This window comes from Schistocerca serialis, chromosome 4 (assembly GCF_023864345.2).
Source record: "Schistocerca serialis cubense isolate TAMUIC-IGC-003099 chromosome 4, iqSchSeri2.2, whole genome shotgun sequence".
NCBI lineage: Eukaryota > Metazoa > Arthropoda > Insecta > Orthoptera > Acrididae > Schistocerca > Schistocerca serialis.
Window position 1 is genome coordinate 594,134,394 of NC_064641.1, and position 16,634 is coordinate 594,151,027.

General features: G+C 47.1%; 1 protein-coding gene across 1 annotated transcript in view; it reads left to right on the forward strand.

Moving 5' to 3' along the window:
- The window catches only part of LOC126474625 (solute carrier family 22 member 7-like), a 146,242-nt gene that overhangs the window by 39,376 nt on the left and 90,232 nt on the right, over positions 1-16,634 (forward strand). The window contains exon 3 of the mRNA XM_050102104.1: positions 6,246-6,414. Within this exon, the coding sequence (XP_049958061.1) occupies positions 6,246-6,414 (169 nt within the window). The remainder of the gene's footprint in view (positions 1-6,245; positions 6,415-16,634) is intronic.

Here is a 16,634-nt window from a genome sequence, read left to right on the forward strand (position 1 = left end):
CGGTGCCCGCAGACGGCCACGGAGTACTGCAGGCCCCTGGAACAGTTGTCTCCAGACACACAGTCTACAGACGACTGAACAGCCATGGTTCGCCTGGAAACCTGCAAGGTGCATTCCACTGACCCCAGGTCACAGGAGAGCCCGTAAAGCCTGGTGTCAAGAACACAGTACATGGTCATTGGAACAGTGGTCTCAGGTTATGTTCACGAATGAGTCCCAGTATAGTCTGAACAGTGATTCTCGCCCGGTTTTCATCTGGCATGAACGCTGAAGCAGATACCAATCCCTTAATGTCGTTGAAAGGGACCTGTATGGAGGTTGTGGTTTGATGGTATGGGGTGGCATTATGATTGGTGCACGTACACCCCTGCATGTCTTTGACAGAGGAACTATAACAGGTCAGGTGTATTGGGACGTCATTTTGCACCAGTATGTCCGCCTTTTCAGGGGTGCAGTGGGTCCCACCTTCCTACAGATTGATGGTAACGCACGGCCGCACCGAGTGGCCATCGTGGAGGAGTACCTTGAAACAGAAGATATCAGACGAATGGAGTGGCTTGCCTGTTCTCCAGGCCTCAACCCCATCGAGCACGTCTGGGATGCTCTCGGTCGACGTATCGCTGCACAACCCCTAGGAGCTCCGACAGGCACTGGTGCAAGAATGGGAGGCTATACCCCTGCAGCTGCTCGACCACCTGATCCAGAGTATGCCAAACCGTTGTGCGGCCTGTGTATGTGTGCATGGTGATCATATCCCATATTGATGTCGGGGTACATGCGCAGGAAACAGTGGCGTTTTGTAGCACATGTCTTTCGGGACGATTTTCTCAACTTATCACGAATACCATGGACTAACAGATCTGTGTCGTGTGTGTTCCCTTTGTGCCTATGGCACCACATTCTGCAATTATCCTTAATTTATGAGCATGAGTGTAGTTCGTACTATTGTGCTGTCGTCCAGTAGAACGGGCCTAAACGCTAATTGATTGCAACACTAGAACTACGGAGCACAAGAAAAGCGTAACTGTGAGTTACATACATACACAGCTCCCGTGGGGAAGTTGGTCGAGCGTTGGATCGTTGCACAAAGTGTCTTGAGTTCCAATCCTAATGAACACTTTTTTTTACTGTATTATGCATGAAACTGCGAACTGCGAAAAAGCCTTTTACATGCCAGGAAAATGTTCTCCCATATAACAGTTTCACACGTAAACAGTTAAAATAAATTGTCACTAGTGGGGTTTGAATGCGGGACGTGTGGGACCTCACACAGTAGCAACCCACCGATAAGAGATTTACAAAACTCTCACTCATAGAAACGCTTTTCTTGTGCTCCGTACTTCTGATGTTACTTTTAACTACCGTTTACTTATATTCTGTTGGACGACGGCACATAGCGCGAACTAAATCGGAGTTGCGGTTGATAAAGAAAGCTTTGTACCGATCTGATTGACATGTGGAGGTTTGGATGTCAGAATCGGCACGAAAAGGCCTCAGGGGGTTTCAAAAGCGGTGTCAGTGAAATCACCCCTTTCCTTGGGGACGTCGATTTCCACATGTTTCATGGTCGTAAACGACAGTTCACAGTGCGATGAGCAATAGGACGATGTTCCTTGCACTCTTTGATACCGCTGACATCTCACTGATGCTTAAATCCTAAGGACATCGTGAGCTAGTAACGCCATTAAATGTGTTCTCACCTGTTTGAATGCAGTGCAACTGCAATTTTTATGCTGGTGTTTACGGTGGAACCACTAGGTACCGTTCAAACACCTACGACGAAATCTGAATGTGATGCAAAGCAGCAAGAGGTTCTTATGATTTTACAATCCTCCTGTTTCACGACATCCTGTGGTGTGATCACGGAGGTGTGGGATATTCACACATATGTGAGCGAAATGGAAAAGAGTCTCTCTAAGACCCCCTAGTTTGGCAAAACCCTCAGTACCCCCCCCCCCCCCTCACTCACCCCGACATTTATTTAGAATTATAAAAATGTGTCTTTGCAGAGAAAACTTCAAGGTAGCCCTAGCCGCCTGCATTTCGCTAATAACTTGGCACTTTCAATGCCAGATGCCTCCCTGTAGGAGTCAAGGACTACTTCGCCGATTTTCTCTGTAAGGCCACATTTTTACAATTCTCAATAAATGTGGGTGGGTGCCACCACAGGATTTTGCCCGACTGGAGGGTCTTACAGGCAGCCTCTGCCGTTTTATTCACACATACGTCAATGTCGCATTCCTCTGTGATCATGCAACGGGAGGATGTGAAGCAGGAGTCCTGAAAACGCATAAGAACCCTTTGCTGCTTCGGAACACATTCAGATTTTGTTGAACGGTTTTGAAAGACCTCTAGTGTTTCCACTCTGTACACCAGAGCAAACATTGTGGTCATACTGCACTGCAAAGAGTTAAGATCACATTTAACGTGTTTGCTAACCCACACAACATCGTATAATTAAATGTTTCCCTGGGACATTTAAGTCTCTTTTTATTATCTACGATAATCACCGAAGCAGACGAAATGAATTAAAATTTGTGCTGCAGCCAGGACTCGAACCCGGGTCTTCTTGGATAAATTAGGTAGTTTGTTAAGCAAAGTTGACCATCGCGCTGTGGTAGTGTAATGGTTACCATTTTTGTCTAGCAAGCAAGAAGACTCGGGTTCGAGTCCCGCCTATAGCACAAATTTTAATTCAATTCGTCTGCTTCGATGATTATCGTAGATAATAAAAAGGGACTTCAATGTCTCAGGGAAACATTTAAATATGCGATCTATAAGATCACCAGTGGTACAAGGACGTCCCATTACGTCCAATGCTGGGGTGCTCGCCAATATCGGAGAGGCCTGGCAGTAGTGACAATAGGTAAGGGAAAAATGAATTGAAGTTTGTGTTGGGGAGGGCACTCGCCTTAGGTAGTTCGAACAGGAATGTTGACCATTGTATTGCGGTGGTGTAATGGTTAGCGTTTCTGTTTAGCAAGGAAGAAGTCCCGGGTTCAACACTCAGCTGCAGTACAAATTTTAATTCATTTCGTCTGCTTCGATTATTACCACACAACATCGTTGGTTAAAGCGTCAGAGAAATGTCAGCGGTAACAACGATCGTCAAGAACGTCTTCCTGTTGCAATCGGTTATCACGCTGAAATTTGTGGTTTACGACCAAGAAATGTGTGGGAAGCAACGTCCCAAGGATAGGGGTGGTTTCACTGACCCGCGTTTATGCTGCACCCTGAGGCCTTTCCGTGTCGAACCTGAGCTACGGTGTGTCTGAAATTGTTTCCTCGGCCACTCATAAGAAAACCTTACGGTTTCAACGCTGGGCGTCAAAACAAAGGTGAAATGTGACACGTCCACAGTAGCGTTGGGCAGAATTATGATGAAATGTGGTGGCAATGTGACATCATTAACCAACTTCACACTTCACATTAACTTCTGAGCTCTGGCCTTTTTTCGCATATATCGATACGTTGCTGTTTGTAGCGTCCTCGAGCCAGATGGTGGCGTCGCAGGGCGCCACCGTTGCAGAGGACGGGCGTAGGCACATTTGAGCCAAATTTCAAACTTACGTGTCGCAATGGAAGGCCAAAAATGAAATGATCGTGTGGCATTGTTGGCCGGGAGGCCCCGTGCGGGGAAGATCGGCCGCCGAGTGCAAGTCTTACTTCAGTCGACGCCACATTGAGCGACTTGCGTTCCGGTGATGAGAACAACACAACACCCAGTCCACAAGCGGAGAAAATGTCCAATCCGTTCGTGAATCGAACCCGGGCCCGCTGAATAGGAGGCAAGCACGTTACCACAAGGCTAAGCAGGCGGACAACTCAAAGCACCTATGGGGTTTCACAAGATATATCCTGACATCTTGGGTTTTCGGGTGTTCTGCCGGATATCAGCGTCGTACTTGCACGATATTTCGGTCACGTAGCTCGTAACCTTCATCAGGTGCGACCTGAGACTGCTCCTCGAGTGGACCTGGTCCAGTATTTAAGCCTATGGCCTTCCCCCTCCACCAACGGCTGCAGGCGCTTCCTCTGTGGATTTCTCCAAGAATGGATACACGGACAGACAAATTGAGAGGGCACTCAAACCAGCCACTATACCACAGGTTCCTGAAGAAGACCAAGATGAAGCAAAGAAGGTGGCATATCTGCCCTACGCTGGCTCTATTTCTGCCGGAATCAGTAGGATCCTCCGTAAACGCAATATCAAGTGTGTTTTCTGTCCTTCCAACAAGATCGGGGGACTGCTGGGGAGTGTCAAAGACGACCTGGGGTTACGAAAACCAGGGATTTACAATATACCTTGTCAATGTGGCATGTCCTACATTGGCCAGACGACAAGAACTGTGGAGATCAGGTGCAAAGAACATCAGAGGCACACTAGATTAAGACAGGTGACTAAGTCAGCCATTGCTGAACACTGTCTAGAACTAGATCATGCCATGAAGTATGAGGATACCAAGCTTCTAGCACAAACACCCAGATTTTGGGACAGTGTTATAAGAGAATCGATAGAAATTAAAATGGCTGACGTTCTTATGAACCGTGACACAGGGTACCAGCTAAGCAGAGCCTGGGATCCGGCTCTGGAATTGTTGAAGGAGCAACAGGGCCAGCTGCAACACTACACAAACAGAAGAACCAGAGACATGGAGATGGACAACAAGTCCCTGACGGACTGCCAGGCGCACCAGGCCGGAGACGGAACACCCAGTAGTGGGACTGGTGGGCGCTGACCGCAGAGGGAACATCCAGAGCCGCAGCGGACGAAAAACGGAGCAGCAACGCTCCAACAGGTCGTGGTGAGCGGGCGCGGACCGCAGGGGGAACGCTTGGTACCCCAGACCGTAGATGAAACCCCCAGGAGCGGGTTTGGTGGGCGCGGACCGCAGAGGGAACACCTAGAACCGCAGCGGACGGAAAACGGAGCAGCAACGCTCCAGCAGGTCGAAGGGAATGGGCGCGGACCACAGAGGAAGCGCCTGCAGCCGTTGGTGGAGGGGGAAGGCCATAGGCATAATTACTGGACCAGGTCCACTCGAGGAGCAGTCTCAGGTCGCACCTGATGAAGGTTACGAGCTACGTGACCGAAATATCGTGCAAGTACGACGCTGATATCCGGCAAAACACCCGACAACCCAAGATGTCATTAGATCGCCGGGAAAGCCTGAAGAGTTACAAGATATATCCTTTAATTCTGTTGTGCAGTGTGTTTTTCGTCTTTTCTTTTTATGATCTCTTTTCTTCTTGTACCAGTTTAAAAGATTTTCCACATGGTAAGCTTTTATTGTGTGTGTGTGTGTGTGTGTGTGTGTGTGTGTGTTGGTTGGTTGACTGACTGGAGGGAGTGGAGCAAACAGCGAGCTCATCGGTCTCATCGGATAAGGAAAGGATGGGGAAGGAAGTCGGCTGTGCTCTTTCAAAGCAACCGTACAGGGATTTACCTGAAGTGATTTAGGGAAATCACGGAAAACCTAAATCAAAATGGCCGGGCGCGGTTTTCAAACGTCGTCCTCCCGAATGCGAGCCCAATGTGCTAACCACTGCGCCGTATGTGTGTGTGGGGGGGGGGGGGGGGCGGCGTTTGTGTTTTCTAGAAGGCAAGTCTCATAAAATATTTTTTTTTTTTTTGTGCTGACGTCATTTAAGACTGTACTTCACTTCAACCACATTCTTCTCGCCAGAGCTCAGTATGAACGCTAAAGACCTCGATGTCGTGCATCCAGACAATTCTATCATTCATTCATTCACCTATTTAAAGTGGAGGACGAGGGCTATGCAACACGTCTGCACGTTGTGTAGCAATATTACTGTGGCCGCGCGGGGTAGCCGTGCGGTCTTGAGCGCCTTGCCACGGTTCGCGCGGCTTCCCCCGTCGGAGGTTCGAGTCCCTTGGGCATGGGAGTGTGGTGTGTGTTGTTCTTCACGTAAGTTAGTTTAAGTTAGATTAAATAGTGTGTAAGCCTAGGGACCGATGACCTCAGCAGTTTGGTCCATAGAACTTACCACAAATTTCCAATATTACTGTGCTTCACTAACAAAATTCTATTCGCTACGAAGAACAGAACAAATTAATCATTGTCCAACACGATGCAACAACAGACTTCGGAGCCCGCGGTTTACATGACACGGGAAACATGTCATTCTTTTTAGAAAGAGGCGTATTTAGGAAAGACAGTCCGTATAAGTGACGGATATTTGGTACTCAAGTTAAACAAACGTCATGTAATGCGGTGTTTCAGGGCTGGAACTAACTGACGTGAGATACCGGACTACAGTGAACCGCTATGCATCATGCAGCATGGCCACCGGAATGATGGCGACCGGTTTGGTGGCATGGGTTATGCCTGACTGGACCTACTGTCTGTCGTTCGCTACTGTCAGCTGCCTTGCATTGCTGCTTTTTTTCAGGTAAACACACGAAGTATAGTAAATCTAACTCGTAAGTTGCGTAATTTGTGCAGGATTTCTCGCGATACTAAAAAAAATTCGAACCTATTAGTGACCACATCACAAATTTGCTCATAATACGAAGAAAATAAGTTGCAAATATCTGCAAAAGGTAGCATCTCATTCTGCACCAACAGATAATACACTGAAGCGCCAAAGAAACTGGTATAGGCATACGTAATCAAATACAGAGATATGTAAACAGGCGAACACGGCGCTGCTGTCGTCAACGGCCAATATAAGACAACAAGCGTCTGGAGCAGTTGTTCGACCGGTTACTGCTGTTACAATGGCAGGTTATCAAAATTTAAATGAGTTTGAACGTGGTGTTATAGTCGTCGCACGAGCGAAGGGACACAGCATCTCCGAGGTAGCGATAAAGAGCGGATTTTCCCGTACGACTATTTCACGAGTGTACCGTGAAAAAATATCAGGAATCCGGTAAAACATCAAATCTCCGACATCGCTGCGACCGGAAAAAGATCGTTCAAGAACGGGACCAACGATGTCTGAAGAGAATCGTTCAACGTGACAGAAGTGCAACCCTTCCGCAAGTTCCTGCAGATTTCAGTGCTGGGTCGTCAACAAGTGTCAGCGTGCGAACCATTTAACGAGCTTCATCGATATGGGCTTTCGGAACCGAAGGCCCCCCCGTGTACCCTTGATGACTGTACGACACCAAGCTTTACGCTTCGCCTGGGCCCGTCAACACTGACATTAGACTGCTGGTGACTGGAAACATGTTGCTTGGTCGGACGAGTCTCGTTTCAAATTGTCTCGAGCGGATGGACGCGTACGGGCATAGAGACAACCTCATGAATCGATGGACTCTCCATGTCAGCAGGGGACTGTTCAAACTGGTTGAAGTTCTGTAATGATGTGGAACGTGTGCAGTTGGAGTGATATGGGATCCCTGATACATCTAGATACGACTCTGGCAGGTAACACGTACGTAAGCATCCTGTCTGATCACCTGCATCCATTCATGTCCATTGTGCATTCCGGCAGATTTGCGCAATTCCAGCAGATCAGTACCACACCCCACACGTCCAAGACTGCTACAGAGTGGCTCGCGAACACTCTTCTGAGTTTAAACACTTCCGCTGCCCGCCAAACTCCCCAGACATGAATATTATTGAGCATATCTGGGATACCTAACAACGTGCTATTCAGAGGACATCTCCACAAGCTCGTACTCTCACAGATTTATGGACAGCCTTGCAGGATTCAGGGTGTCAATTCCTTCCAGCACTACTACAGACATTAGTCGAGTCCACGCCACGTGGTGCTGCGGGGCCTCTGCATGCTCACGGGGGCCGTACACGATATTAGGCAGGTGTACCAGTTTCTTTGCCTCTTCAGTGTAATTTACGAACGATAACATGCAACTTGTGATTGTCTGCGGAAAGACGACTACGTTGAGTAACACCATCTTTTAAATACGAATGCATATCAGATGTACTGATAAAATCCTTTCGAGTTTGCATCAAGTGGTTTTAAAATCAACGAGCTTTCTGCTGGGTCCTCCTCGGCCGTCGACAGAAAGTCGTCACTTGACAAAGGCCGAGGGGTAGTCGGCCGGAAGTTCGTGGATTTTAAAACCACGAGAGAAATTGATCAACATCTGTTATGTTGTTGTTGTTGTTGTTGTTATTGTGGTCTTCATTTCTGAGACTGGTCTCATGCAGCTCTCCATCTATCCTGTGCAAACCTTCATCTCCCAGTACCTATTGCAACCTACATCCTTCTGAATCTGCTTAGTGTATTCATCTCTTGGTCTCCCTCTACGATTTTTACCCTCCACGCTGCCCTCCAATACTAAACTGGTGATCCCTTGATGCCTCAGAACATGTCCTACCAACCGATCCCTTCATCTAGTCAAGTTGTGCCACAAACTCCTCCCCTATCCTGTTCAATACCTCCTCATTAGTTATGTGATCTACCCATCTAATCCTCAGCATTCTTATGAAGCACCACATTTCAAAAGCTTCTATCCTCTTCTTGTCCAAACTATTTATCGTCCATGTTTCACTTCCATACATAAACTCCATACAAACACTTTCGGAAACGACTTCCTGACACTTAAATTTATACTCGATGTTAACAAATTTCTCTTCTTCAGAAACGCTTTCCTTGCCATTGCCAGTCTACATTTTATATCCTCTCTGCTTCGACCATCATCAGTTATTTTTCTCCCCAAATAGCAAAACTCCTTTACTACTTTAAGTGTCTTATTTTCTAATCTAATTCCCTCAGCATCTCCTGACTTAATTCGACTACATTCCGTTATCCTCGTTTTGCTTTTGTTGATGTTCACCTTATATCCTCGTGTCAAGACACTGTCCATTCCATTCAACTGCTCTTCCGAGTCCTTTGCTGTCTCTGACAGAATTACAATGTCATCGACGAACCTCAAAGTTTTTATTTCTTCTCCATGGATTTTAATACCTACTCTGAATTTTTCTTTTGTTTCCTTTTACTGCTTGCTCAATATACAGATTGAATAACATGTGGGAGAGGCTACAACCCTGTCTCACTCCCTTCCCAACCACTGCTTCCCTTTCATGCCCCTCGACGCTTATAGCTGCCATCTGCTTTCTGTACAAATTGTAAATAGCCTTTCGCTCCCTGTATTTTACCCCTGCCACCTTTAGAATTTGAAACAGAGTATTCCAGTCAACATTGTCAAACGCTTTCTTTAAGTCTACAAATGCTAGAAACGTAGGTTTGCCTTTTCTTAATCTATTTTCTAAGATAAGTCGTAATGTTAGTATTGCCTCACGTGTTCCAGTATTTCTACGGAATACAAACTCATCTTCCCCGAGGTCGGTTGTGTTGTACGTCTGAAAGTCCAGAAGTCTGCGATGGAAGCTGCCCCAGTCTTGATCCCCCGGTCTGAAGGCTGGAACAGTGGACAAGTGGTGCACTGCAGGTGCAGCCCGCTGTGTTAGTTCCTCCTGTTTGACTGTCACGTGGCTTCTTGTAGTTCGTCTTGCTCAACCACATGCATCAGCATCAGTTGCCACAATTTCAAGAGTTATGTGTGCATAGCGGCACTTCATACTGCAAGCAGAATCCAGTCGGCGCTCTAACTAGAATCTTCGTCACCATGCAAAATTCGGCACTGTAGTTGGGACTACCCTGATTTTCTCAGCACACTGAAATAGCAGTCACAGTACAGCAAGTGAACAAGTTCACAACATGCCCATGTACTCCACTAGAGCCTAAAATAGAACAACACAGTTTAACCAGGCTATAATGACAAGATACACTGGAGAGCCAAAGAAACAGGTACACCTGCCTAATATCGTGTAGCGCCCCCCGCGAGCACGCAGAAGTGCTGCTAACACGACGTGGCATAGACTGGACTAATGTCTGAAGTAGTGCTGCAGGGAATTGATACCACGAATCCTGCAGGGCTGTCCATAAATCCGTAAGAGAACTATGGGGTGGAGATCTCTTCTGAACAGCACGTTGCAAGGCATCCCACATATGCTCAATAATGTTCATGTCTGGGGAGTCTGGTGGGCAGCAGAAGTGCTAAAACTCAGCAGAGTGTTCCTGGAGCCACTCTGTAGCATTTCTGGACGTGTAGGGCTTCGCGTTGTCTTGCTGGAATTGCCCAAGTCTGTCGGAATGAACAATGGACATGAATGGATGCACGTGATCAGACATAATGTTTACTTACGAGTCACCTGTCGGAGTCGTATCTAGACGTATCAGGGGTCCCATATCTCTCCAAGTGCACACGCCCCACGACATTACAGAGCCTCCACCAGCTTGAACAGTCCCCTGCTGACACGCAGGGTCCATGGATTCATGAGGATTTCTCCATATCCGTACGTGTCCATCAGCTCGATACAATTTGAAACGAGACTCATCCGACCAGGCAACACGTTTCCAATCATCAATAGTCCAATGTCGGTGCTGACGGGCTCAGGCAAGGCGTAAACCTTTGTGTCGTGGACTCATTAAGAGGCCTTCGGCTCCGAAAGCCCATATCTATAAAGTTTCGTTGAATGTTTCGCACGCTCACACTTGTTGACGGCCCAGTATCGAAATTTGCAGCAATTTTCAGAAGGGTTGCACTGCTGTCACGTTGAATGGTTCTCTTTAGTCGTCGTTGGTCCCGTTCTTGCACGGTCTTTTTCCGGCCGCAGCGATGACTGAGATTTGATGTTTTACCGGATTCCTGATGTTCACAGTACACTCGTGAAATGATCGTACGGGAGAATCCCCACTTATTCGCTACCTCGGAGATGGCGTGTCCTTTGCTCGTGCGTCGACTACAACACCACTTTCAATCTCCGTATTTGAATACGCATGCCTGTACCTGTTTCTTTTGTGCTTCACTGCAGTTTCAAAGTCGTCCGCCAATATATAGCTTAGTGAAATAACTTCCAGAACACCATGTGTGTCTATACTTTAATAGTGAACGCTCACAGCCAGAAGGTACAGTGTGGTGCAAACGCGTGAAGCAAACACGAAAGCATGCCACGGCGCACACGTGCTTCCCACAGCCAACTGAGCGGCTCAAATTTTAGGCCTTCCGAGTGGCGGGATGGTCCATTTGGAGAACTGCCACACAAATTGGACGTGTTGCGTCAATTGTGCTGGTATCAGTGGTCGCGTTAACATTCTCACACTCATAGACGAGGACCTGCACTTCCATGCAGCACGTACGCCCGCCACGACCGTCGTATTTGTAATGGCAGCATTGATAGATCTTATAGCTACCATAACACAGATAAGAGGGTTTGTGAGCCCACACCTGTCAACACTGTTGCGGACCGGTGATTAGCAGTAGGACTACCTCGCGTCCGTCGGCCGTCGTAATTTAATATATTATTTATTGGTAATGTTTATTGTTGCCGACTTACGTGGTGGGCCTTAATCAAAATGTTTCATTTAATTTTAATTTATAGTTAAATGCTTTTATGAAGTTCTCCTTTTTAACAATATTAATCTTAAATTATTTGTTACGTTAATGAATGTTAGACTCGCTGAATCTTAAAAGATGAGTGTATAAGTTGAACAATGGAATAAACTTTTCATATTAATTTCCTCGGCTAGTCAGTTCACTTTAAAGCAAAAATCTTTAGTTATTAATTACAATTGTGGCCCACACACGTGCGAGAGTATTTTTTCTTATCTCCGTTAACCATTTGCATTGTAGTCGGAGTCCTGGCTCTGGCTCTCGGCTGTTGTACTCAAAATAAGAATCTTAAAGCTACGTATTTTCTGCAGCGTCGGGCGACTGTGGAGAAAAATGTATATTATGTTAATAGCGGGCGAGTTTTTCGCTTCCGCTAAATTTTATAAGTTAATATCGCCACGTAATGGCGTCGTTGGCTGCATCGGCCGCTGCAATTGTTGTACTGTAAATTACTTGAATGCAGGTTAATTTAAGGAAGGCGGACATGAAATTGAGATCACCTCTTACAAATTAAAAGTGAACAGTAATATTTAATCAATATATTATCTGCTTAATTAGTACAAATATGCTTACATTGGCCAGCACTCGCAAGATGTCAGTCTACACGCAACCAAGACAAGAGAAGAAGTGAAGACGACTAAAAAATTAACACAAGAGCGTATTTTGTCGTCTCTTTAGATCATTTTGTTATATTTCTTTGCCCTCGAAACTTACACAGAGAAATTATTATTTTACGGGTACATGAGAAAAATGTATATGATTCAATTTTTAAATGTCTCTTCTTTATAAATACTGTATTCTAAGTCTTTTCGTATTATTTCACTGGGGACGCTATAACGCCCGCCACGATCGTCGTATTTGTAATGGCAGCATTGGTAGATCTTATAGCTACCATAGCACTGATGAGAGGGTTTGTGAGCCAGAACTGTCAACACTGTTGCGGACCGGTGATTAGCAGTAGGAATACGAGCTGGCACACCTCTAGCCCGTCTTCCACTGGTGCCACAGAATCAAAGTGCATGGCTTTACTGGTGTCGTCAAAGGATCTCTTGGAAGACGAAACGGCGCGCTGTGGTCTTGAGCGATGAAAGCAGATTCTGTCTGCAACCAAGTGATGGTTGTTTGCGCGTACGATGTAGACCTAGTAAACGCTGACCCGCAGAATGGATTCGTACGAGACACACTGGCTCCACCTCAGGCCTTGTGGTCTGGGATACGTTAAGCTACACTTCTCGTTCACCTGTGGTCTTTCTGGAGGGGACGCTAACAAGCGCCCCGTACGTGTAGAATGTTGATAAATCCGTTCGTTTGCTCTCTTAGGAAAGGAAAGTAATGTGTTGTTCCAACAGGACAATGCTCGCTCAGACACTGTCTGTGAAGCTCGAAGTGCTCTCCAAGGCCTGCAGCAACTCCTGTGGACTCCAATGGAGCACGTGTGTATTATGATAGGACGGGTAGTGACTAGTGCAACTCGTGAACCAACAACTCTTACAGATCTACGTGAACAGGAGGAGCAGGCTTGGCATAACGTAGGCCATGACAGTATTCTACATCTGTACTATCGATTGGATGCTAGAGTCAGCGCCTGGATTGCCGTCCATGGAGGCTACACCACGTACTAATGTGTGTGTGTTTCAGCATGGGTCGATCCTAGTGCCTCAGGACCGCTTGTGCTGTTGATCTGTTGCAACAATAAACCTTTATAGAACTGGAAACCTCTAAAAGGGTGTACTACTTTATTCTGGTAGTACACTATTGGCCATTAAAATTGCTACACCAAGGAGAAATGCAGATGATAAACGGATATTCATTGGACAAATATATTATATTAGAATTGACATGTGATTGCATTGTCACGCAACTTGGGAGCATAGATCATGAGGAATCAGTACCCAGAACAACCACCTCTGGCCGTAATAACGGCCTTGATACGCCTGGGCATTGAGTCAAACAGAGCTTGGATGGCGTGTACAGGTACAGCTGCCCATGCAGCTTCAACACGATACCACAGTTCATCAAGAGTAGTGACTGGCGTATCGTGACGAGCCAGTTGCTCAGCTACGACTGACCAGACTTTTTCAATTGGTGAGAGATCTGGAGAATGTGCTGGCCAGGGCAGCAGTCGAACATTTTCTGTATCCAGAAAGGCCCGTACAGGACCTGCAACATGCGGCCGTGCATTACCCTGCTGAAATGTAGGGTTGCGCAGGGATCGAATGAAGGGTAGAGCCACGGGTCGTAACACATCTGAAATGTAACGTCCACTGTTCAAAGTGCCGTCAATGCGAACAAGAGGTGACAGAGACGTGTAACCAATGGCACCCCATACCATCACGCCGGGTGATACGCCAGTATAGCGATGACAAATACACACTTCAAATGTGCGTTCACCGCGATGTCGCCAAACACGGATGCGACCATCATGATGCTGTAAAGAGAACCTGGATTCATCCGAAAAAATTACGTGTTGCCATTCGTGCACCCAGGTTCGTCGTTGAGTACACCATGCACCGTCAAGGGTAGCCGCAGCCATGGTCTCCGAGCTGATAGTCCATGCTGCTGCAAACGTCGTCGAACTGTTCGTGCAGATGGTTGTTATCTTGCAAACGTCCCCATCTGTTGACTCAGGGATCGAGACGTGGCTGCACGATCCGTTGCAGCCATGCGGATAAGATGCCTGTCATCTCGACTGCTAGTGATACGAGGCCGTTGGGATCCAGCACGGCGTTCCGTATTACCCTCCTGAACCCACCGATTTCATATTCTGCTAACAGTCATTGGATCTCGACCAACGCGAGCAGCAATGTCGCGATACGATAAACCTCAATCGCGATAGGCTACAATCCGACCTGAAACGTGATGGTCCGCATTTCTCCTCCTTACACGAGGCATCACAACATCGTTTTACCAGGCAACGCCGGTCAACTGCTGTTTGTGTATGAGAAATCGGTTGGAAACTTTCCTCGCCGCCTGTTGTGGTCAAGCGATTCTAGGCGCTTCAGTCCGGTACCGCGCGACTGCTACGGTCGCAGGTTCGAATTCTGCCTCGGGCATGGATGTGTGTGATACCCTTAGGTTAGTTTGGTTTAATTGGTTCTGAGTTCTAGGGGACTGATGACCTCAGATGTTAAGTCCCATAGTGCTCAGAGCCATTTTTTGAAACTTTCCTCATGTCAGCACGTTGTAGGTGTCGCCACCGGCGCCAACCTTGCGTGAATGCTCTGAAAAGCTATTCATTTGCATATCAGAGCATCTTCTTCCTGTCGGTTAAATTTCGCACCTGTAGCACGTCATCTTTGTGGTGTAGCAATTTTAATGGCCAATAGTGTAGTAGTCTAAATCTCCTTTTCGTGTTCCACATTTAGGTTTTTCTTGTGGTTTTGTAGATAGTTTAAAAAAATTTCCTGATCGGTTTTTTTTTAAAATGAGACGGTTGATTTCCTTTTCTAGCCTTCCTCTAGCCTAGTTTGTGCTTTTACTCTAGTAGCCTCTTTGTCCATTAGACGTTAACACCTAATTTAGCATCCTGTATCTGCTTCCTTCAAAAAAATTGTTCAAATGGCTCTAAGCACTATGGGACTTAACATCTGAAGTCATCAGTCCCCTAGACTTAGAACTACTTAAACCTAACTTACATAAGGTCAGCACACACATCCATGCCCGAATAAGGGTTCGAACCTGCGACCGTAGCAGCCCCGTGGTTCCGGACTGAAGCACCTAGAACCGCTCGGAGACAGCGGCCGGCTGCTTCCGTCAAGATTACGTAGAATGCTTCGCAGTACATACCCTACACCGCCTATGGACAAACAAAGACAAGATAATGTTAACATGACAAATGAACACTTAGAGCACTGCCACTACCTAATTAGTTTTATCTGTGAGTGCAAAGCAACTTATGACACCAGCATTAGTGTCCTGACAACATTCCCCTTTGTATGAAAATTGACCGAGGAATAAACATTAGCGCCATGTCATTATTTTTTAATGAAATATGAGGCAGTGAGCTAATTTTCATAGCGCAACGAAACAATAAAGGGTCATTTAATATTAAGTACAGAAGATAAACTGCAACCAAGATTTTCAACTGTCCTGAGACAACTTACCAGTATAATTTCACTTCTGCTTGCAACAGTACACGTGACAGTCCGCTGTAACTGCTCGCGGTATCTTTTAACATATATCGAAAGAAAAACGATTCATTTCAAAGCAAAGTGTCGGGTCTTCTCTGCCGCAGCATATGTCTTGAAGTTCACTGCAACTCACATTCAAGTTACACTCCTGGAAATTGAAATAATAACACCGTGAATTCATTGTCCCAGGAAGGGGAAACTTTATTGACACATTCCTGGGGTCAGATACATCACATGATCACACTGACAGAACCACAGGCACATAGACACAGGCGACAGAGCATGCACAATGTCGGCACTAGTACAGTGTATATCCACCTTTCGCAGCAATGCAGGCTGCTATTCTCCCATGGAGACGATCGTAGAGATGCTGGATGTAGTCCTGTGGAACGGCTTGCCATGCCATTTCTACCTGGCGCCTCAGTTGGACCAGCGTTCGTGCTGGACGTGCAGACCGCGTGAGACGACGCTTCATCCAGTCCCAAACATGCTCAATGGGGGACAGATCCGGAGATCTTGCTGGCCAGGGTAGTTGACTTACACCTTCTAGAGCACGTTGGGTGGCACGGGATACATGCGGACGTGCATTGTCCTGTTGGAACAGCAAGTTCCCTTGCCGGTCTAGGAATGGTAGAACGATGGGTTCGATGACGGTTTGGATGTACCGTGCACTATTCAGTGTCCCCTCGACGACCACCAGTGGTGTACGGCCAGTGTAGGAGATCGCTCCCCACACCATGATGCCGGGTGTTGGCCCTGTGTGCCTCGGTCGTATGCAGTCCTGATTGTGGCGCTCACCTGCACGGCTCCAAACACGCATACGACCATCATTGGCACCAAGGCAGAAGCGACTCTCATCGCTGAAGACGACACGTCTCCATTCGTCCCTCCATTCACGCCTGTCGCGACACCACTGGAGGCGGGCTGCACGATGTTGGGGCGTGAGCGGAAGACGGCCTAACGGTGTGCGGGACCGTAGCCTGGCTTCATGGAGACAGTTGCGAATGGTCCTCGCCGATACCCCAGGAGCAACAGCGTCCCTAATTTGCTGGGAAGTGGCGGTGCGGTCCCCTACGGCACTGCGTAGGATCCTACGGTCTTGGCGTGCATCCGTG